Source organism: Contarinia nasturtii, unplaced genomic scaffold (assembly GCF_009176525.2).
Source record: "Contarinia nasturtii isolate CC-2019 unplaced genomic scaffold, AAFC_CNas_1.1 Cnas_scaffold_187, whole genome shotgun sequence".
NCBI lineage: Eukaryota > Metazoa > Arthropoda > Insecta > Diptera > Cecidomyiidae > Contarinia > Contarinia nasturtii.
In genome coordinates, this window is record NW_022197544.1 from 9307257 (window position 1) to 9332730 (window position 25474).

General features: G+C 33.4%; 2 protein-coding genes across 6 annotated transcripts in view; one reads left to right on the forward strand and one right to left on the reverse strand.

Annotated features, from left to right (window-relative positions):
• LOC116336737 (homeobox protein prospero) overlaps positions 1-25474 on the reverse strand; it is a 70730-nt gene that overhangs the window by 6655 nt on the left and 38601 nt on the right. For 2 of the 5 annotated variants that reach the window (XM_031760823.1, XM_031760822.1), the window contains exons 4-10: positions 7844-8707; positions 5689-7440; positions 5131-5475; positions 4929-5041; positions 4622-4865; positions 4412-4514; positions 2363-2599 (exon numbers count right to left, since the gene is read on the reverse strand). In XM_031760823.1, the coding sequence (XP_031616683.1) occupies positions 2363-2599; positions 4412-4514; positions 4622-4865; positions 4929-5041; positions 5131-5475; positions 5689-7440; positions 7844-8507 (3458 nt within the window). In that variant the 5' untranslated portion in view covers positions 8508-8707. The remainder of the gene's footprint in view (positions 1-2362; positions 2600-4411; positions 4515-4621; positions 4866-4928; positions 5042-5130; positions 5476-5688; positions 7441-7843; positions 8708-25474) is intronic. The other 3 variants (XM_031760826.1, XM_031760824.1, XM_031760825.1) reach the window with 3 other exon arrangements.
• Positions 18932-19821, forward strand: LOC116336754. The gene is made up of 2 exons (XM_031760866.1): positions 18932-19492; positions 19553-19821. The coding sequence occupies exons 1-2, from the start codon at positions 19003-19005 to the stop codon at positions 19627-19629; spliced, it is 567 nt and encodes a 188-aa protein (XP_031616726.1). The 5' UTR covers positions 18932-19002; the 3' UTR covers positions 19630-19821.

Consider the following 25474-nt stretch of genomic DNA (forward strand, 5'->3'; position numbering starts at 1 on the left):
TCTCTCTCTCTCTCTCTCTCTCTCTCTCTCTCTCTCTCTCTCTCTCTACACAATTTTCGTTGTCGATCAAGCGAAGAAAACCCTTCAATCATAGAAATGAATTAGATTTCGAAATGGACATTCGACGAATTAGAAAAATATTGCTTTTTTGAATTTTAAAGGAAATTATGAACGAGTGAATTGAAGGGGAATCGAAGAAATGCATCTTTAAATTGATTATTTTAAATTAATGGAAATGGATTGTAACGTAAGATTTAATTGAATATTGATAGATGCATAATTACATTTGTAATAGAATTTACTTTCAATGTAGACCTCTGAAGTGGTCGAATAGTCCTAAGATGATTTTTATGGCAAGATATGTGTACATTTTATACACATATATGAAGAAAATTTGCAAAAATTATGACTATGAGGCTAAATGTGTTCGAGAACTTTATTAAAACAGAAATATTCGTGAATTGCATGTCGGAAGGAGTCTATTTCCTATAGTAACGCCCTTTAAGGAAACCAAACATTACCGCCGTTGATTGGCTAAACACGCTATACAATGCAACATATGTCACCCTCATAATAAATAACAATCGCGGTTCGGTGAGCTATGAGTTGAATGTGTCATATCATTTGTAAAAAAAAATCTTCATACATAGGAACAACTAACACGCGCTTTTGTAAGCGAGCTTGGACCAAGGCATACACAAAAGTGTGAGTTATCTATGAAAAAATAATAATAATAATATTTTATCGAATAAATGAGATCAATGATAAGCGATAACGAGTGTGTTATTCATTGTGCCACCTGTACGCCAGAATCGTTATATACATGTATATTGGCCTGAACGGTGTGTAATTTCCGTTCGTAAGTGTTTGCATGTTTGTATTGCTCTTTTGTGTATATTCAAACAAGACATAGATAAGAAGTAAACACTTTAAAAATAGAAAAAAAAACACACACAAAATCCCCCAACATTGAATCGAAGTAATTTACATGATGCATTCTATATTTTGGTTCGTTATTATGGATAATTTGGGTTACAATTTGTCATTGACTGCGATGAATGCGATGACTGCGAGGCGAGTGAGTTATGCTTTCGACAATCAAGAGATAATGGAACATTGGTTAGGTTTTATATTAAAGCAATACGTCTGCACGATGGTAAATTATAAGTGAAAATAAAGGTGTACATAAAGAATCATCTGATACGATGGCATATTATCATTTGAGTATTATTATTTTTTTTGTGTATTTCAAATGTGACACGTAAGCTCAATGTTATTACATTGGTATTATTTCTTTAGTTAAATTAGTCCCATAAATGTCGCATAACAAATAACGTTTTTGCAGATTTTTGCCTGTCGCCATTCATTCACGTTCCATTTTTTTTTGTTTCGTCATTCGTCATGTGTGAATTCATTTTAATGGAAAAATCATTCGATACGACGCTACAACATTGACGACTGATTTTCAAAAATATAATTAAATACGATGCTTTCATCGTTCACGTGTTTACTGCCTTTTGGTTATATTGAAATGGGTGTAAATAATATTTTTAGAGGGATAATTATATCCCCAATATAAATTATTATAATCGTTGTGCTCAATTTTCTGTCTACTGTCATATAATTGTTCAATGTTTTTCATTTCTTTTAATAGAGCCATGCTTTGTTCGTGTCGCTTTTAGTGACTTTGTGTTATTTTTTTTTTCAATTGGTGTTGGAAGTTTGGAAATCACCCACAACCTTGCATGCCTATCTCCTGTGCTAAATTCAATGCATGCAACTGTTTGCTCGGCGCTGTAACCATCTCTTCAATTATTAAAATAAAGTTATGTTCATTTGCTATTTTTTTTCTCCGTCTAATTCAACTTTCCCTTATTATATGTTGTACTTTTTTTATTTCAATGAAGAAAATATAAATATATATTCAGACGAAGGTGAATATGGAGCTAATAAAAATATTTTGATTCTGATTGACTATATTGACGTCTTCTTTTTCTTTTTTTTTTTTGTTTGCTTTGATTTGTTTCCTTCTGATCTACATGTGAAGATATTAAAATAATAATTAATATAACTGATTTGCTTTTGAAACGACTGGGGGCCACACATGAATGGGGTTGCTCTGTTTTCAACTTGACTGAGATTATCTTATTACTTACTTTCCAATGCTTATCTCATCGATTTTATACTTTTGTTTTGTGAATAAAATAAATAATTTACGATTTATTCATGAACAAAAGCACGTATTGAATCGTGCACAGATTGACGAATTTGATTTGATATCACTTTTTTGTTTTGCAAATTAATAAAAAAAAATTTTTGAAATGCAAAGACAAAAGAATAGAAATAATTTGTTTGTACTTACCGAAAGTTTGAAAACCATTTGACCAACTGGGCTGTGTTGTTTTTGTTAAATTTGATGTCTGGGAAGTACATCTTTAGTACGGCCGAACTGGGATATCGCACCCAGAAGAACATCAGTTTCGCTTTGCGTAGATGCATCGGAGTCAATGTTGACGAGTTCACGGAAGTCAAGGAAAGCATTTGTTGTTTTCTAATAAATTGTTTGATTTTTTTGGGTTTGTCATTTTTATCTCTTTTTCTAATGTGTTTTTTTTTTGTTTTATTTGGTTTTTTGTTTTTTTATTTTCACGCACACGCACAATTGAAATTTGTTCACGAAATATTTTGATTGCAAGAGTGAGAGCGAAACACACAGACACAAAAAAACAGTCAGCGCAGTACATGGTCAGTAGAAAAAATAAAATTTTCATTTTAACAAATTTGAATTGTGCGAATTATTTAAATTAGAGTGAATAAATTGGATTAAATTGAAAAAAGAGAAGGAATGAAGTGAAATGGGAAGGTTTTGTTTTGTGTTTATAAAGTGTTTATATCTTAAAGAAACAAATTCGATTGGCTTAAGCCAATTGAACGAATGGGTGAATATTATGAGTTCATGAATTGATGAGGCTAAATTTCACAACGTCATTATTTAATTGAAGTGAGTCTGATTTCTCGGTAGGAAATGCACGTTTAATTGCATTCTTATTTTCAACTTTACTGGATTGACGTTTATATGACTTCAATTCTAGTTGTTTGTTGTTTTTTACACTATTTTCTGTGATTTTATCCATCTGGATATATTTGTAATTGGTCTGTTGTTATTTTATTTTATTTTTTCAAATCCGTTTGCATTATCTACATTTTGTACAAGAAAAAAAAACGTTTCGCACATCTCTCTGTACATGTACACTTCTGTTTGTATTTTCGATCGACACTTGAGTGTTAGTAATACATCGGCTTAATTAGTTCATAGGAAGTTGTGGTTGTAATGCATATTGCACAAGTACAACTTAAAATATTGCACAAAGGAATCTATACAAGTGATTCAAAAAAGAATGGAAATGGAATACGGTATATACATTGGTTGGTAACTGGTAACTGGTATTAAACGAGTTATTTTTTTTTTTTTTTTTGATTCGATATATATTCAGACTGATATCGATTTAAATTTGATTTTGAATTCAATATAATCGGACAAATGTGTATTTGCACTCTGTTGCAATATTATCAATTTATAAATTGGTTGGGCCGACTTTTTCCATCATTAATAATTAAATTTCAAGTGAATATTTTTTCTCAGCCGGCTATGTTTGTTTGTTTTTACAATTGACTTTGCATATGATTATACTGTATTGCACTTGTTTTGGCAAGAAATTCACAGCGATGTGAACTGAGTTCTCTTTAATCACTTTTTAATTCATATTATTCGGACGAAATATCGGTAAGGTATGGTATTTTAAATAATCGAATATACAGAATAGCAAAAGTGCACATTGATAATAATTATTTTATCAGAATCTATCTGTATGTTGGATCGATACATAGAACCAAAGTGTACATATATTGTGAGGTTTAATAGACAATAATTAAGATTGAGCATTTCGAAATGTGGGCAATAGCTGAGAACGCGAAAACAAATATAATTAATAATAAAACGTGATGTGTTGTTTAGCATTGGTCGCGTTTCATATTTGTATTAATTTGGAGCAAATGGAAAGTGCAATTTTAAATGAAATGAAATTGCGTGTCCAATTTTTGAAAATCAAAGATTCGTTTTTTATGTTTCTTTATGCTTTGATATAATTATGTAAAACATAATATCGTGTGTTTCTTTTATATGTATGTGTGTATGAGTGTGTGTGTATATATGTGTGTGTGTGTGTTTTAGGGACAAAATAAAGAGATAAGACAAGATAAATAAAAGATGTTGAAATCATGACAATCATTACTTGGAATCAAAGCATTGTACTTCCAAATGTTCAATATCAAAATATTTGATTATTCTTCGATTTCATGCGGTTGATATGTCTGTATATTCAACATCTTTTGAATTTTGTTCAGGTATTACCTGTCATTTGAAAAGGATATAGTAGGTTGGAGTCCATCATAATTATCTGCTGAATCCGAGTTACGATCATTACTGTCCATTGTTGCTCGAATATGAGCATAATCTGAAATAAATGTTGTAAACATATCTATTTTACATATAAATTCTTGATGAAAATGAACAACAGTATCAACAAATGATTTATAAATCAAGTTTATTCAATTGGCTAACCTTGTGGTGGTGGAACTAGTAAAGCTGGATGCAACATCGTTGGTGGATGAGGTAGTGGCGGTGAATCACGTGGATCCATAATACCAGCAAAACCAGGTGGACTTGCTGGCATTTTAATATGATGAAGTTGAGCCTGTTGCGGTGCATGTGGCCCATTGTGATGATTAAAGAATGGACTATACGGCGAGAATACTTGTGATTCATGTAGTGATGGATTTGGTATTGCAACCGACGTTGATAATGCCTATGAAAAATTCAAATTGATAATTGTTGCAATTTGCAAACTTAGTCTAGATGCTATTCGTACTTGTAACATTGATGATGCCGGTGGTCCACCATGATATGACGATCGCGGTGATGGGCTTTCTGATGGTGTCGTCGTCGATGTATTCATAACTAAATTGAAATAATTTTTTAGCTCTGTGTTTGCCACACAATATATGGTATTGCGAATTAATAGAGAAAAAACCAGAAGAAAAAACAAAAAAAAAAATGGAATTGAATTTTACCTGAAGCAACCGATCCTTTGCCGTTCGTACTGTTGTTGTTATTGTTGTTATTCATGTTTGTGTTCGTATCAATTTGTTGTTGATTTCCCGTGGGCCCAATTCCATCTTGAGCTAAAATTCGGCTAACTGTGCGTGGTGTGATTCGTGTATCAGTGACCTTGTGCCGTTTCTTTTTCGGTTGTACTACCAAACTAAGTGCTTCGTTTTGCTCTGGATTTGTATCACGTGATTCTGGCATGCAAAATTGATTCACTTGACCGCCCAACACATTCATTGAATTGTAGAGTGCGGCGGCTGCAACCGGATTTATAACTTGCGGTGGCTTTGGCGTTTGGAACATAGCCGCTGTTGGGGTTTGATGTACATGAGGAGGTAAATTTATTGCATTAAGATTATTGTTAGTGTTACTGTCACTCAATGTTGGTCCTGGCCCATTCATATTCATCGGCATGTTCATCGTATGCGTTGAAAACGACGCGTTGCCATTTAATCGTGGACCGTTTAATTGATTGTGCATTAAACTACTTGGATTTGAATTAGTCAAAATATGCGCGTTACCTGTTTGTACGTTGGATGATCGTTCAGCAACTTTCGTGCGTGGCGATTTACGATCAAGTAGTTGTGTTGCCATCATAAGATCCTTATTTAGCTGTTCGGCAGCTGCAGCGGCTGCTTCCGATTGTTTATTTAGAAACCGTCTTTGGTGCACGAACCTTGTTACAATCGAATCAACTAAATTCGACAGCGATGCAGTTATTTCACTTTTCAGCACATCAGCCAAACCTTCAAGATCGGTACCTGATACTGGTCCAACTGAATTTGTATTTGATCGTCCGATATTCAGACGCTCGCTTAATTCTGATGTGTGTGCCATTTTTGAATTGAGAGAAAATGAATTTTGCTGCTGCTGAGATTGCAGTGCACCCTGTGATTGTTGTCCATGTGAATTTGTGGATTGATCTTGTGTTCGTTGCGATTGTGAACATTCCTTTTGTTGTGGCGAATGTGTTTGACCTTGATTTGAATTTTGCATCGGACGTTCGCGTTCCTGTTGTTGCATTTGAGCCTGTTTTAATTGTAACGATGAATGGCCGGTCGTTTGATTTGAATTTTGTTGTTGACGCTCGCGTTCCAATTGCTGTGATACACTTTCACGTTGTTGAGATTGCTGCTTTTGTTCTGATGTTTCTTTGTTATTTCGTACCTCTTGTTCGAGGAAGAATTTTGGATTCATTCCAAAGTACATCGCAGCCGTATTTAATGCATTTTGTTGTTGTTGTTGATTGTGTTGCATTTGTTGTAATGCATGCTCATGCGAATTATGGGTCATGTTAATGTGCTGCAGAAGCGGATGTGTTCCATTAAAGTTTGGTGCTAATTGAGCTGGATTATGTAGTTTTGACGAAATCATTTTGCCCATGACTTGTGTTAACATCATATTCGAAGCATTTGACACTTTTGAATTCAGTGACAAATCTTTCATGGGTGATATGGTCGGCGATGATGAAACCGAACACCGTGTTTGTTGCTTTTCGGTCGTCTCCTTTTTATTTTCGACCGGTTCAAATGTATCACTATTGCCATCATCAATCTCCTGTGATTCGGGCGCATCCGAATGTTCATTTACTATCGTACATAATTGCACATACTTTTGTTGCATTTCAGCCAATTTTTCTTGAAGTGAACGCAGCTCTGATTCTAGTGCACTTTTTTCAACGCGTTTCTGTTGTACAGGCGGCTGTTCATCGTCATCATCGTCTTCACCATCACCAAACATCAGCCCCTGTAGATTTAAATTAAAATTCAAACCGGCATAACGTTCAGCATCGTGCTGTTGTGGCTGATATAATTTTCGCTTTTTGCATCCATTCACTTGTGAATGCTGTTGCGATGGAAGAATCGGACTGGATCGCATCGTATTTACAATGTTTTCGACACGAGCTCGTTTCATATCCAATGCAACTGGCTCAGTTTTTAGGCTCTGTGGAATCGGTGAGGAATTATTTTTGTCCAAATGCATTTCAATGTCCATATCGTCCTTTGATCCAATCAAATCGGAACCAGGCGAAGACGGCATCGAATTTTCGGAATCAGAACGTGAGTTCAAACAAATCATTTCATCGTCTATAATATTGTCATTGAGTGTTTTATTTAAGTCGCCAGATATACTGGTCTCTTGTCGACTTTCTGTTATGTCTTCACCATTGTCCACATGACGTGACACATCATCATTTATTTGATTCACTCTATTGTTAACATTCATTTCACTAGTATCATTCGCATCACTTCCACCATTTCCTAATGTTTCACCTGTAAAATTCACAATAACAAATTTATTTAATTTTTTTTTTTTTTTTTGAAATTCCATTTTTTCCATTCAGTCTAACTAATGCGTGCAACAAAATCTATATAACACAACATTTTTATTTTGTAGAAGGAAATAAAACAAAATTGATCACGAACATGTTCAATTTTAAAAATATCATAATTATACGATCATGTATGCACATCGATCAATATGGTATGTTCGATCTACAAAATTCGCTAAATACACAATCTGTTGCACACACTTAGACTTAATTGTTCATTTGCAAAATTCAACCATTTATTTTAATAAACTGAATTTCACTGAATTGTTTATAATAATTTTTTTTTAGTTTTCTATTTTATTTTTTTATTATTATTTGTATTTTTTCCTTTTGGTTTTACTCACTTTTTATATTCACTTCTTGTTTCACAATATTGTTGTTACTATTCGTGTTGTTATTTTTACTTATGCTATTATTGTTATCCGGCGATGCTCTTTCGATCGAATTATTCATGCTAGCAGCCGAGGCAGCAGCAGCCGCCCTGAGTTCATGATCATGTAATGCCATTAGTTCTTTTTTCCCTTGTAAAATATTTCGCAACATGTGAAGTTTTTCCAAGTCGTTTGGCTGTACCGTTGCATCATCCATATCGATACCACCACTGCTCGTTCGTCTTATAATTGGCGATGAATTTTCAAAACCGTGTTTGCTACCATCCGAATTAGAAGCACCTTCCATTGGTGAAAGCATCATATTTGTTTCGGGTCCACCAGCATCTTGAGCTTGTTTTACTTGCCGTGCTAATAATTCGTTTAACATTTTTGACGTCGATGTTCCGTAACCACTTGTATTAAATAAACCGAAGTTATGTTGTTGCTGATTTTGGCTATAAATAGCCCCATACAGACCGCCGCTCATGAGTGAAGGTCTTGAACTGAAATTCGGAATCGATGAATAACTATTTCTTGGTTCACCCGCGTCTACGCGCTGTCTGGCTCGTTTTGCTTTCTTTAGTAACTTATCTCCGTACAAACCGAAACTGTCTGCGTCCTCCTCTGATGACATCATAAGAATCACCAGACTTTGTTTGTGTTAAGCCCATTAAAGTGGGAGAATTTCGTGGTATTTTCTATACTGATTCCAAAGTACAAGACGATACGAAAAAGTATTTAATCGTTGTCGTTACATACGAATGTGCCTTCTCTACTGCTAACGAATGATTCCCCACTCTTAAGCAAATTCTATGATTCCCCTCCCATAGCATCGACCTAAATTGCATGACCAAAGGAAAAAATGAAACAAGAAAATTTAATAGAGACAATGCTTCAATACACACATACATTTATAGATATAAAAACTTAATGCAAGAATACATGCAAACATTCAAACACGATTGTTTCTCACATTCACACACATCAAATACATCACTGGCATTGCCTACGTATATGTATGTATACATCGTTTCGTTTTATTTTTATTCTTTTTTTATCCATAGCCAGTTGCAAAAGTACTTATATCGCTCACTTTCCTTTCATCGATTCACAAGCTGGAGAAGTGGCAACAAGAAATCGTACAAATAGAAGTTAACATCGTGCACGATCGTACCTACTCTCCTTCTCGTATTATTTTTCTCGCTCATCACATTCGTACCGATGCGTTTGGGAGTATATGTAAACACATATATTTTTTCTCGTGTCAGTACTTTTTCAGCATGTCACGCATAGAACAACAGCGTAAAACAGATCAACGTATTTTCTATATATTTTTTTTCTCGCTTCACTTTATAGAGAGGGTAAATGTTTCGTCTAAAATTGCAAGCTGATGAATATAGCTATAATGTTCTCGTTATGATCATGAGAAATTCAAATAAATGTTGACATTTATTTTCGTTTTTCCATTAAATAATTCACAATCTAAAATCATTTTTACATTGATCGATTGAAAATGCACAAATTTATATCGAAAATACCGATAAAATTCTGACATTTTAAACGGTTCATATGACCGTTATTTCAAAAATGAATAGTGAGAGAATAATGCTTGTAGAATACTATACCACCAAGTTCAAGAAATTTAAATGGTTATCTTGAGAAAACTGTAAGGAGGTCTGTATAAAACGGCTGCTTTCTTTGTTATATGCAACCATAATAGCAACAAAGTCAACTACACATATATTTAGTAAAACTTCAGTTCTTTTCGATCCATCTGTTCGCGCTCATACAGCTGTTCAATGTAGTAAACATTGAGAATGAGCGTATAAATTGAAAAAAATATCGAAGAAGTTTTTGGGTGCAATAGCACTCAATCTATATGTTCGAATAAAATGAGCATTTTTTCAGTTTTGAAATAAAATTATATGTTTATGAATGTGTTTTATGATAAATATCATGAAAGGGACACGCTGCGTGTGCGCTTATGTTGGCGATTGCTATATGAACAAATGATCCTTGAACTGTAATGTGAAATGTATATACATAAAAAGAAAACTGAAGATAATAGCATATTTGCTATATGGTTGAAAGGTATGCATACCACCATCTGACGAAGAAAACAATGTGGGCTATGGTTCTTTGAGTTTCTTCGTTGCATTTACTTTTACCTTTAACTTAGCAATAGTTTTTATTGTGGTAGAAGAAAATAATCAAAACGATATACACACGTAATGTCTCAAACGGAAATGTTCGATGATTTTGTGTATCGCGCATTCTACTTCCATTGTGTAGACCACTCAACCGGTAGCCATATGCATGTTATGGGTGGATGATTTCTTCTTTTCGGTAAGAAACGAAAAAAATATACGTTACAACCTAAGGAAGCGTGTAGTACACATTCATAATTTGTCATTAGTTCTGATCGTGGAACAGTATTTCACATGTCGCTGAAAGAATTTAAAGGGACGCAATGCTATCGTATATTAACATCTCCTGTAATTATGCGTATGAATTTCGACAGTTTCATATTTAACCAGGTGGAAATTTCTTGAGGAAATTCACTGAATTGGATCGAACGGATTATGGTAACGAAAATGTGATAGTGCACTTTGACTGAACAGCACCGGTTTTTATTGTTGAAAAACCGTTTTCATTTCTAAAAGAAAGCCCACTAATTTCTTCAGAATATCTTTCAAATGGTGTAAATATGGTCAACACAGTCAAGATAAATCTCGATATCAATAATAAATAAAAATCGATTGGCGGAAAATTACAGAAGTCATCTGCATACCATGCAATTGGTTCTGCTGAAATAAAAACGATTAGCTGCCATTATCGTGTGTGTATATAAATGGAAAATAATTCCAAATAGACACATTGTCTAAAAGGCCAAACTTAATGTCTTTTTTTTACAGTTCCGATTCCAATAAAAGTTTAATGATTCTTCATCTTATGGTAATACTTATATAATAAGCATTGTACGATAAATATTACTGATACCACTGGCGTCACCACAATAAATTATTGATGTGCGTTGTAATATGCATGCAATTTTGCTATACCATAACAACAAATCAAACGGCCACAAAATATGATTCGCCATCATTCTATATACACATTCTACTAATTTTGGCAGAAAATATAGAAAGTCTGACCAAAATTATTTTTTAGAATGCATACAGTGAATTTATCAGTCATTTTCAACTCAATGACATTTGACTTTTTCAGAAAAAAACAACAACAACAAATTAATTCAATGTTGATTTCAAAGCAATGTGCTCATCGATTTCTGCACAAAGTATATATGAGTACTTCAAATGAGAGTAAAATTCAAAGTAAACCAGCAACATCACAGTGCAAGTGAGCATCATAACATAGCTCCGTTGAATGTGTTTGCAGTGCATGAAATATAAGAAAGGAGGCGTTTTAACGCTTTTCACAAACTGTATACTATTTCTATTGACTAAGCGACTGAAATGACTGAAATCGCACAGAGACAACGACAGCTCTATTACTATATAGCTATAGCTTAACAAAGAACATCTGAAAAAAAACGAATGTGCGAATTATAAGAGTGAAAAAATCAACACAAATTTTAAATGTTTTCACACATACAAATAATATTGCTATTGTATTATAATCTTCAAGACAATTATTTTCTCAATTTGAGTTCATTGGAAAGAATAATCAGAAATTTATAGTTGAATTGATTCATAAAATGTTTTCAATATTGCAAAACTCAATGTAGAATTTTACTTATTGTAGGTGTAATTTGCTGCAAAAACGACCAACTTTTTAGGTCAATACGATAATTTATTATTTTGAGGCAGTATAAATTTACCGCTAATTTTTCCAAACGTTCTATCGATTTCAGGAAATCATATTTAAAAACAGAAAAATACAATTACGATGAGAACATCATATTTTTCTATGAAATTTAAATTTCTAGAGAGATTATGAGCACATAATGGCTTCTTAGAAAATGTTAACGCTATGAATTATTTTTAGGTATGTTTCCGTTTGGTCAGTGATTACACAATACTTGAACACTCGGCTAAGAATAAGAATACATTCAAATCAAATGTGTTTTGTTCAAATGATATGATGGTTTCCATGCAAATTCATATACAATTGGTTGTGCAATCAATGATAATACGATGATAGTTATTAAAAATAAATTAAAGAGAATTCGCTCAGATGACGTAATTGTTTCTTTCAATTTTAAATAAAAAAAGGTGAAAAATGTTTCTGTGAAATTTTGAATGAAATAATTAAATTTCGAACACTATGGTTCAAATATAATCAACTCGCAAGTATGGCTATAAACATATGTCACCTTCTCTTCATGTTTATGGCTTTATCGTATTTTTTGGTGGCGTTTTCTCTCCCTCTCCGTCTCGCTCTCATTTTCCTTTCCACATTTTATCTGTCCATCTCTTTTTCTTTCGTCTATCTTTATCTGATTTACATGCATAAATTCTAACAGCGAATGAATAGCCAAAGAGCAAAAATATTGTATTCACATATTTGTCCATTATTTCGAAGGTTGAATGGCAATTTTTCTCTATTTATATCCATAAGGCCTGTGCTTTATGGAAAAGCAATAATAATTTCATTTTTTTTTGTTCCTTGAATCACCTATCTTTTTGAAATGTCCACTCACTACATCAGTAATGTGCGAGCTACATTTAAGGGGGGGGGGTTGATTTTTCAAAAACAAAAAATTCTCTAGCGAATCAGACAAATTTTCGTTTTTTTTTTTGGAAGTCACTTTTTGAGGCGAAAATCCCTAGCAAATCGAAAGAATTTTCTCCGCGAAAAACCCTAGCAAATCGGAAAAAAATCTCTCGGAACCAAAAACCTTAGCAAATTGAAAGAATTCTCCTCAATTTTCTACATTGATGAGCTAAAAAAAAAAAAAAAAGGTCTTCACTTTTTTCGTGAAAAACCCTAGCAAATTCGAATAATTTTCACGAAAATTTTTTGTCCCATCCAAATCACAGGGGGGGGGTAACCCCCCCCCCTTCGCACATTACTGCACTACATATATGCATGTGTGGACATTCATTAGAATGTGACATACGGTCAAGTAATTACATTCGAACTGTAGAAGAGGCGGTAGTGTACACAAAACCGGCAACAGAAGGAAACAGAGAGACCAACAAATAATAAATACAAAAATATAAGACGAAGAATTATATTTATTGAACAAATTACACTAGCGGGCGCAGAGCGTACAATCAACAACAACACAAAAAAAAACTAACAGACAATGGAATAGTTAAGGGAACGGAACGAAATTGATTATTTCCTTTTGTTTTTCAATGTGAATATTGCCGCATACCTGTTCTTTTCATTTCTCTATTTTTTATTAAAAAAATTATAATGGCGCACAGAGTCAAAGTACGAGTCATTCTTTATATCGACGTCTTATTTCATCGGAAATTTATTAAGTATAATAACGGCCGGAGTGACATTTTTTTTTAAATCAGAGGTGATTTACATCAAATTGTTGTCTTATAATTTTCTGTATTAAAAAAACGTTATATTCCATTTGAAAACTAATTGCCGTCAATTACTTTTTGATTCTCCTAAATGAACAAACTTCTCAGAAATTATTAATAAACAATATTTCTATAAAATAGATCTGTTTGATATAAAGGAATTGATAAATCTACAAATGGTGTTCATTGAATACATACATATGCATGGTTTTCAATGTGAACGTTGAAATCAACACTTGAAATAAAATGACACCAACGCAAACATCCTTGATCATTCGAAAATGATTAAATAAACACAATTTTAATAAACGTAAAAACTATTACAACCACATATGAAGTTACTCTGTATGTTCTTGTAGCACCAATTCATAGCGTCAAATTTCTGAATAACAAACGAATCTCATATATATATTATGCTCATCGTACGAATGAGATGTTTGTGACAGTTTTTTTTGCAATTAAAACTCAAGTTCCGTTTTATATTGCTCTTTCTTTCCACGGAGCGATAAGATACGAGAAGCTCCTTTTCTTCTATTGTATATTCATATGCACATTGTCTTTAAATTTTAATTTGTGGTGCACAATTGAAGAAAAAAAGGATATGCAAAGAAGTTAAATTATATGCATACATAGGGTGGCAATTAATACGTGATCTGTACTGTATCTGTAGCGTACAATGAATGCATACAAAAATCGTCACAGTGGTTGAACAATTTCCTCTTTTATAGATTTCTCTTCTTTTCGTTCTTATGTTTTATTTTTTCTGTTGTTGTTGTTGTTGATTAATTCGGTGTCATTTCTTATTAGCCTTATTCGTACTCTTTTTTTTGTTGTTGGTTGGATGTGTGGTTGTTTCCTTTTGTGTCTTGTTCGTTGTCAAGCCATTCGGTTGATTTGCGTTTTTTGGTGCGCCAAGACGCTTGCACACACAGTTGGTCACATGAGAGTTTGAGTGATTTGAGATGAGACACGAAGTTTAAAAAGTTTTTTTTTTATTTGTCATTGTTGTAAAAGAAAGCGACGGAACACAACGGAAAAACGAAAAATGATACTGCAACGGGATAACATAATAAGTGTGTGACATTGTTCGATATGAGCAAGAGAGTTTTGATAAATTATATATGATCCGATCAAGATGATTGCAATCATCAACTGTCTCTCTGTAGCACACACATCGATTCAATTGCCGTCATATCTCTTATGTAAATAATTTTGTGCGTTATTGTTGTTAATAGTGTTATTAGTTTCGAACTAATAAACACAATAACTTTGTGATGGAATATAAATCGGAATGAAAAAAAAAACACACACAACACGAAGTTTAACCCTATGTATCCGGAAGCACTTGTTAAGGAACAAAATGCGGTACGAGATTTGCGCGCTGATATACTCTGTAGTTGTGGTAAAGAGCAAACAATTTACTTCGTTCCTTTTTATCAAAGCATAAAGTGCTTCTCGGAGCCGAACTGTTTGCATCGGAACGTCTATCGATAGCGATCGTGTGTACACAAACGACAACATGCACACTGAAAATGTTCTGTGTGTCGATGCAGGGATTTAAGATTAGACAAGAAATTGAACCGCACTTGCTTCCTTCATTGAAGTCACTTTGATTTTCATGCAATGGTATTGAATATGTGCACTTTACACTGTGCATACGTCCGTCCGGAAACGTAAATAGAATCGTACATGCAATGTGATCCACTCACTTAATTAATGAAAAATGGAAGCAGTCGAACATATTTAACGCATTTATGGATTTAATGTGGCTTCGCTCTTTGAAATATTCAGCTTCGTAAATTTTTTTGGTTAAATATTTTTTGTTCTTAAATTATTTTTGTTTTACTTTGTCGACAAAGAAAACACTAACTGCACCATATCGTCGTCTATGTTAATTTGCAAATAAAATCCATATTGAGTGACTTCATTCGTAACATCTATGTGAACAAAAAACAACAAATTTTGTTCAAGGAATGATTATACGAACTCGTATTATTCATATACGTATGCACACTGCATACGAGTAAAGTGTATTGGTCGACTAGCGAGTGCAGCCATTCACACAGGATGTTAATAAATATTTATAAGTCGAATAAGTGTCTAAAAATGCATGATCTATGCGGCATGTACAATATGGATATTGGAGGAATGTTTCACATAGAAGGGAGCTGTGTTCATTTTAGTTCCTCCGTTGTGATCCGGTTATGATCACGCGGAACCTTTTCCCAACAATTTACATTCACCATATTTACATTCAGATGAATATGTGGCCAATTGTATACGCAACTACTTTTTTTAAAATATACCCAACGAACAAATATGTAACGTTTTTAGGACATTTTAACGTTAAAAAATGTAACGCTTTAACCCATTTTTGTGGCAATTTTCGTGTCAAATGGAAGGTAGAATATAGGCATAATGTGAACCACTTTTTCGGCTTTTTCGTGTTGCGATACACAACAACATCTTCTGTGTGTTTCGATTGTTTCTCTTTTTGTTATTATATTCTAAGAAACTGTAGCGGCAATACAATGTAAACAAATGTAAATAACATAAACTCGTTGAGTTCATAATATCGTATTCATACGATTGATTTTAAGCAAATGAAATTTGAAAAACAAACCGGAAAAAAAGAGGATGAAAATACAAATCTTACTCTCTTCTCTCTGTGTGTGTTTCGATTGTGCATGAATAAAAAAAAACATTGCGTAGGAATTTCAAGCAAAGCACGGCAGTGACAAAAAATGACCGACGCGCTCGCATCGGTTGCCAGATGAACTATAGCAACCCTATTGGTTGCTGGTACAGATTTGTGCCATTATTCAATGCTGCGTTGCCCAACTGTCACTACTGCCATGCTTTGATTTCAAGTGACTGTGAAATACATTTATAAATGTACCTTTTTTTAGATTTGTTTGATTTGATTTTAGTTTCAGAAACATTTTTTTATTTTTTTTATTTCATAATTCAAATTCGAATTTCGAATTCGAAACATGTTTGAATGTGTACGACATTTGACAGTTGGTAGCTGTGTGTATTGGTGTGTATCATATCGAAGCCGATTCTTCTGATTACATTCAAAATGTTCTTCGTAAACATTGCATCGTATCAATTAATTTCTTTGAACAATGTATGAAATTATAATTCCAGCACCGAACTAAATAGGGATTTTTTCGCATCAAAATATTTTGAAGTTATTGTTAAGAATAAGGTAAGTTATTATGGTTAAGTTGCCATTGTGTTGAGAAAAAAAAACAAAATTCAGTGATTAATAAATGGAATTCTTGTACATGAGATTCATTTTTTGTTTATCGTCATTTTAGCAACGGTTTGGTGTGTTTGGAACGTAACTGTAGAAGTCACTCGATGTCAAATGGATAGATTCACAGTCCGTTTTGTGACAGTCTTTGTTTTCATTTCAAAATAAAAAAAAACATTTTCATCGTTTTAATCAGGACACAGCGTTATATAGTATAAGAAGTTATTGATTTGAATTGTGATATGAGTGTGTTCTCATTTTTTGTTTGTAACAAATTGTGCTTTGCTTGTAAAAGGAATTCTTGAGAATTATGTGTGAGTGTTTATATTAGAGTATGAAACATTTTGTTTGTCGTCATTTTTGGCTAACATTTGTTCCAATGATTTTGTTTGTTCGATGTTAAACGGATAAATTCACTGTTGGTTTTGAGATTGTCTCTGTTGTTATTTCAAAATAAGAAAGCATTCATAAAATTGACGGTGAATATTCCAACAAAAATTTCATCTGCGGAATATTGGAAAACATTTCATCATTTGAATCAGAATACAGAGTGACATCGTTGAGGTAAGAAGTGATTAATTTGAATTGTGATCTCATTTTATTCGTAATCTATGCTTTTTTTGTTGCATTTTTTTTCTAAATTTGTGTCTATTTTTTATTTTCGAATAATTTGATCAGTTTTTTGAGAATGAACAGAAAAAGACATGGATGACGACGAGCTCGATGATAATCAACCAGAAGAAAGCAAATACGTTGTAATAAAATGTGGACTTCAAACAATCCTGCGACAACAACATGAACGGATTGAAAGAGTTGGAGAAGTTGTGACCAAAATGCTATTCGAGCGCAGTGTTCAAATGACAGAAGTGGCAGCATTGGCATCACTTTCTATTCTTTTTATTTTGAATGAAGCACTTGATAATGACGATCGTGCATTTTTTTTGCAACCACATCCAAGCCTGTTCATTGCCGATTGTTTCAGAGCGGTATTAAACCAACACGTTAACAATATCAATATAGTCAATATCGGATATTGCCCGAGTTTCGTTTCATGGTAGAAAGAAACAGTGAAGAACAGTTCCGATGGCCAGATGATGAAAAGTTGGGAAATGGTTTGAGATATTTTTATAAACAATATATCACAAACATTCAAACCAATACCAACACATGGTGTGAAAAACAACTTGAGAATTTTTTTCGAATGCGTTGTTGGTATCGCAATCGATTCCACAATGGCTCAAGATTTGATAACATCGACATCAGAAATGCCAAAGAGTTTTCATATCGATTTAAGAATTTAACAAATGGTAATAATGGTAATAATGTGGATCCACAACGCGTTGAAAAATTCAATATTTTAATGAGAGATTTGACTGAAATTGGATGGTCGGGAACAGTGAGTATGAAATTTTTCGCAAAATATCGTTGGTTTGAATCACTGTGGTTGTTCGGTCAAATGCAACGGCAAATAGAAGTGTATCACAGTCATGCCGAACAATGGTATACCATTCATGAAATGTTTCGCAACAATCCGAACTTTCAAGAGCCAACAATCAATCGGCCACCAAAAATAAGCAGTTTTGCTCTTATACCATTATGCGACTACCATTTGAAAAACGTGCGATTGGACATTAAGGACTTGTATAATAAAATTGTAAACGAGCTTGATTTGGTGCCTTCTTTTCTCAATACGCGGACCAACCAGAGGAATAAGAGAAATTTAAAGTACTACACCCAAACTGATCGATCAGGTCTATGGAATATGTTGTTCGATGTCGGTGAAATAAATAAATTGGGCAAATCGAAATCATTCCATCATCAGATTTTGACCGATAGTGTTTCAATATCCATAATGTACAAGAAACCACAGCGACAACAACGACCACAGCAAACAACCCAAGCGAATCGGGGGCCGGAAAAACTCATTGGCAAGAAATACATCATTGGAATCGATCCAAATGAAAAATCGTGGTTAACTGTAGTGCGTCGCAACATTCAAAAAACACCTGATGAGCCGGCTGTTGAGGTAACATATTTTGAAATGTAATTTGAAATGGTTTTGAATAGAAACTCATAGTTTTTTGTACCATTTTGCATTTTGAAGGAAAACATTATAATACCAAACCAGCGTTTTCATTGGCTGGATGGTTTGATATCGAAGAGAAGGAACATCTCAAAACATACCCATATCGTCCACCATCACCACGTAATTCAACATGGAAATCATACATTGAATATCGCATTAAAATGTTACGAAAAGGAATGGCAGCTTATGCGACGCGTGAATATGCACGACCAGAGTAAATGATCAAATCGCCGTGTGTGTGACAAACAACAAACCGTCGTTGGTTCAATTTGGTGCTTGGGCGATGAAACCCGATCGACCGTTTGGAATAAAAAAGCGTAAAAGATGTCCGGGATCGCGTAAGTTTCGTGTGAGCATTAAGAAACTTGGACATTCAGAAGTTGAAATGCAAGATGAATGGGGAACATCACAAACATGCGCGAATTGTCAGGAACGCTTTCCAAGGCACACAAAAGATGATCGATTTAAAGTGTGCTACGATTGTAGAGCGAAAAAGATTGATGGCCTGCCAGATTCAGTCGCTGGACTGCCAGATATCATTATGTCAACGGTCAACAGACGTGTTTTGAGAAGAAAACGTGCAATTATTAAGCGACAAATTATCGATGGCAATCGTGAGGCTGTGAACGAAAAACTTCGGACTGGGCGTTTAATGTCAAAGGTTAAAGTTACCTACAAAAATTGGCCATTAAATGTTGATGATGATGATGTTGTTCCACAAACAGTTACTTGGCACCGAGATATTGTTGCAGCAAAATGCATTATGCTCAAAGGTATGAATCAATTGGAAACAGAATATTCATTATTTAATGTATTTACTTTAAATTACATAGGACTTTGCCGGATCTTTGATGTACCATTGCCAGTTTCATTGTTAAGACCGCCGGACCAAAACAACAATGTCAACTAACAAACATCATCAATTAATCATACATTCAAAAAATTACATAAAATGAAATATTTTAACTATTATAGTTAGCGTAGCTAGACATGAACAGACTATATAAAGTCTTGTGGTCTAGTTGTACAATAGTACAACATTGTACGGAGGGGGAGTGCCCGTAGGTGAGTAAAGTTTTTAATTTAAAAAAAGTATTTTATACCCAGTTCAACTGATATTAATGGTTGTCTTTCCCTTTTCCATGTTTTCACACCTGAATGTTCCACCATGCCAAACCTATGGAAATGACTGAAACTACACACGAATCTAACCCCGAAAACGACCGTCAATATGTGCTTCATAATGGAAGCATTTGCCCTATCAATTGTTTGCTGGGTAATATATAGAATATGAAAAATACAGTGTATGTGTGTGTCACACTTCAATTGACACTATTTAGTAAGACTTAATTTCGTTTTCATTTGCCTTTTCCTTTACCATTTTTCATATATTATTGTTGTTGTTGTTATTGTTTTAATTGGTGTGAACCAAATTTCACACTTTAAATTGTAATGGTTGAGAACGAAAATGGATTGATAATAAAAAAAACGCAACTACTTTTTTCCACTATTAAGTTAAGAATTAGTTATTACTTGCATATGAGAATTTATTACAAAGTTTTTTTTCCTATTCTTTATGAATTGGCAGTGTTTGTTGTTTATTTTAAAATTTCAAAGAATAATTAAATATGATTGATGCGAGTGAATGGCCGGTTAAAGTCACCATGAATCTAACTTAGAACTCAGGAATGAGCCAAGAATATGATTGAAGCATAAAACACATCAAAGCTTCAAAGAAGTTTGGAAACAATGACAACGTTTGTGTGATGTATTCCATTCGCTCGATTTCTTCATTTTCGAAACAAATGAATCGAAGTTCATAAATGATTCAGATAAAAATGAACGCAGGAACAGAAAAAACACACACCCACACAAATATGAATAATGATAAAACGGAATCATTTAAAGTTCTTTTGAGAGCGTACGTAAAGGTGCACATAATGTATATCGCATGCCAAACTTACGTCTACATATTGGCACATAGTGTGACCATCCTTAATTTATTCATGATGCACTTACATTTTTGTTTGAAAATGCGCTCTCAATAAATAATGCGATCGTTTGGTCGCTCAAAATGAATACATTTATTATACGGTGTTAAAACTGTTGAAATTAATGAGCGAATTGTCACTGTGTCAATTTTTTTTCGTTTTGTTTTCTCTTTTACTTTGCTACTGAGAATTGATTTTTGTATAGAAAATGAGCGTGTGTCTTACGGAACAGTAGACAAACATATTTTGTACAAATTATACGTTTAAAAAGAATAAAGGGCCAAAATCGTGAACGTGAGAAGAAAATCGAACGCGATGGTACTAAACTGGATCTAACGAGTACGTTGAGCACCTTTATGTCTCATTAATCCTATATTAGAAAGATAAAATTTCCACTAACTTACAATCGCTTCATTAAATTTTTAAAGCTTTTAGCGTTCAAAGCGGAGACTTTCGAATAGCAAAAACCACTTTACACCAGTCAATCCAAAATTGAAACCAACAAAAAATATGCTTTCGTCAATTTTCTTTTTCGACTGGTGTCATTTAAATACTAGTTAATTCATACGTATTTGTCACTGGCGTTATTTTTACCATATTAATTTTTGTCATATATTCTGACCAGTATAAGTTCGTGCATACAAGGCAAGTGTGTACATACGACTTTTGATTCTTATAATTAAAGATTTTAAACACAGTACTGCCAACGATTTACACAAACTATCACAATGGGCAATGATTTTTAATCGTACAGTGGTTGACACTTTAAATTAAATTTTTTTGTGGATAGCGACTCCAAAGAAATTATTTATAATTCAATAAGACATTTGCATAGGAACTATGGAGCGGATGTTTGGCAATATGTTGTGGTATTGCATTCTATCGAACATTCTGAATGTAGCGAACATTCAGCAGAAATGAAAGTAACGGCTACTTAGAGTAGCTGTGATGCATACCACCTATTTGAAGATATTTCCAATTTTTTTTTAAAGTAACCTGTATTTAGCATAAGTTTTGAAAAGTAAAAACGGTCATTGTAAAATATCTGAAAAAAGAAATGGAATTTAACCATCGAAGTGCTGAAAACCGGATACATGGGATACATGCGACGAGAAATTGATCCGTTTTTTTCTTCTTTTTTTGATATTTCTTTTTCTATTAAAAGACAAAAGAGTCCACCGATCCCAATTACAATTAATGATAAAATAATTTGAGCGAAGAAAACTATATCAAACGTGAATAGGAGCGAAGAAAATTCATTGAATATTTTCAACACCTTTCTCTGCTTGAATGCGTTTATATTTGACTTGTACACGGTGTTTCCGGTTTGTTTACATTTGGTTCTTTACAAAATTGAAGAATATTTTTTTTGTCCTGAAGTGAAGACAAACACCTTTTGAGAGAGTGAAGAATTAAGTTGATTTATTTGTTCCGATCATACATTAAGTGGTTTCCATACAAAAAGAAACCGATCGCATTTTTGTTTCCTTAATTATATTGGAAGGTGTCGTCTGTGTTTTCTTTTTTTTTTGCTTTAAATGAAACGAATCGTTTGGTAAGACATTTGTTTCGTGCATTTTCATTGAAGAAATGTGCATTAAAAATGATATCTATACAGTAGGTGAAGATATTGAATATAATGTAAATAGTATGAAGGAAATCACATTGAGTTCAATAATCTTTTGTGAAAAGTCAGAAATCTTAATTTTTATTTACCAAACATACATTACAAATTTGCTCTTCCATCATTTTCCAATTGACGAATGAGATATCTCCCTCGTAAAATATATTGTAAGAATATGTGAGATATCTTCATAAATTCAGTATTTGTAAAAAAGGCTTGTGTGATCCGAGTGGGGAGACGCGACAGCAAATTTTTTTTTTTATAAAACAAAAGAAAAAGTTTTTTTTTTCATTGTGGTGTTTTGCATGTGTCGAATGTTCTTACGTCTCATTGTAATCTTCCTGCGTCATTCAACCCGATTCTCTCTACCTCTATCTCACCATACCGCCAAGCAATTTGCCGTTCTTCTCATTTGCAGCATTTTTAATTCACTTTTCTCACTCCCTTCTCGTGTGCTACCTTATGAAACATTTTTATTTGCAGCACTGTTATATGATTATTATTACTTTTCATCGATTTTTCTCCTCTTCGTTTCTGAGCTGTAGACTCGAAATACTTTTTGTGCTTCTTTTTTCCAACGAAACAAGGAACTTTCTATGCATAATTTATATGGAAGTTTTTTTGCTGTTGCATTCTGTAGTACATGCAAAAATTACGATAAGAGCCAAAAATCCTTGAAAATCATATGGGTTCTTTTATAAAGAATGTTCTTGATATGTGGTGACGACATGACGACATTATTAGAACAACTTTTCAGTTTTCATTTTTACTTTATACATACTGTTACAGTATAGGTCGTGAGGCACGTTGAAGCATACATCGATCGTTTTATGTAAATGGTGTTACGAATGCATAGTTTTTGTTGCTTCAAGATAGATCTAATTATTTGATGTTTAACATAATTAAAATGAATAATCGAAATTTGTGTGCCATTATTATTGCTACTAGTAATACCATATCGCCGATACAATATCTAGTGTGTTAGCGATTCATTAGTCATATGAATCGTTGCGGCGAAACAGTAGCTCTTATTTTTCTCCAAATAATACTGCAACATGAAGTTTTTTTCACACGGTTTATTTGTTGTAATACAACAAATAAACTATTCATAAAAAACTTTATGTTGCAGTATTATTTGGAGAAAAATAAGAGCTACTCTTTCGCCGCAACGATTCATATATGAGTACTTGTGATCAATATAAACAACAGCATTAAGGCCACGGTACTACGCTCGCGTATGGTTAGAAACATCGAAAATGTGGTGATTAAATATTGACTTATTTTACAAAAACCAATGCATTGGGTTACTTTTTTTTGAAAATATCAAGCACTCTTCATTGTGTGTTTCAAAAAATTAGAATTTTTTCTTGGAGATGTTGAGAACATGTTCTAGGGATGCAACGCATACCAAAAAAACCCCTGGCTACGACATTGATGAACAACCATAAGTCTTGAAGTGATTTGGTATAGCAAAGTAAAGGGTGTGGGCGAGTTTGAGACATTTTAACATGAAAGGGTGAAATACATCATTATTTTTGTTTGTCTGCAATTTTTAGCCATAAAGAACCTCACCAACTTCTGCTACTTTTGCCAACGTAAATGTGAGGATGTTGATAATAATGATTTCCTGCTTCTTAAGCTATTCACATAATTCCAAGTATTAATACATCATATCATGATGTCTTTCTGTACGTCCTATATGCAACACATACTACGTGCGTGCTTTTTTGTGCACAATGCAATCGTCAAATTGTTTTGTAATCGGAGTACAAACAGACGACGAAACATAAAAGCTCATATTTTGTCAATGTCTGATTAATTTTCGGATATATATGTAGGTATGTGTTTGTTTGTAACTAAGTATGTGTGCTTTGGACTCTTTCTTCTTCTAAAAGAATTTTCAATCATCTTAAATATTTTTTTTAATATAAAACTAAATTGTCGGTGCAGAAAATCAATTAGTTTTTAATGTAACCATAGCTAGTTGCAATACTAACGAAATCTGATTACAATGAGAATATTTTTTTCTAAAGTAAAAGTGCCGAAGATCGAGCGTATTCAATACAAACGAAATATGGAACATGTCTATGTATGCGTGAATTGAAATATTCTGCTTATTATATATAGATATTTGTATATCCATTATACTGTTGCCGCACATAAAAATGCATAAGGGAAAAATAAATGTGCGAAATCTGTCGTACAAGATTTTGATGAAACTGGCGTTATTCTGGCTGCATTATTTGAACGTAAGACTGTATTGAATAAGCCGTACAGAAAAAGTACTTGTGATTTTTTAATTACTCGCCGTAGCAATGCATCTTTAGACGATTTCCTTTCCACATTTTTTTTTAAATGAATGAAATGGTTTATTTTTCTCTTTTTTCGTGCATCAGGGCACATTTGTTTCAGTGCTACTTCTGCAACTGCTGCTGTTGCCAGTCTCAAATGCATTGGTGCAAATGAGAACGAGACGCTCGTGCTTTTGTTCGGTTTTTTTTTTTATATATAAAGTCTTACACTGAATCTTCAATATTTGCATTTGTCTATATCAAACGGGGCACGCAGCACATGCTTTTTCTTTCGGTAACGGAATTGCACTCAGGCGATATCATTTTACATACTCCCGTATTTGTTTTGAAGGAGTTTTGTATTGCTCAAAATGGGAAAGCAGATGCAACTATGAGCTACATTCGAAACAAAAAAAGAGATGCTGAATAGTTGAAGGATTGCTTTCCTAAACTTAGTTCTTTTATTAAGCCAGCATTCAGCATTTGTACTTAAAAAAAATCTATTGGTCAAAAGACAACAAAAAAACGGAAGAAATTTTTATGATGATTTCTACAATTTTTCTCTCACTTTTGATCTAATTGAATCTATAGTTTTATTTAAATGACAGGGAAAAACCGAAGATATGCATTTGTATGACCCAAACCTCTTCACGATTCGCTTTTATCTCACTCGCCCATATCAAATAATGTTTTTTTTTTTCGTTCTTTATCAACGTTTTTAGTACAGACATCGTACAATTTTTTCGTGCTTGCGGTAGTAGACCTTTTTGAATTCTATAGATGTTTCTATCCTCATCTCATCGTATTAATTATTTCTATTCTCATTTTGAATTTTGTAGTGCGCGTTTT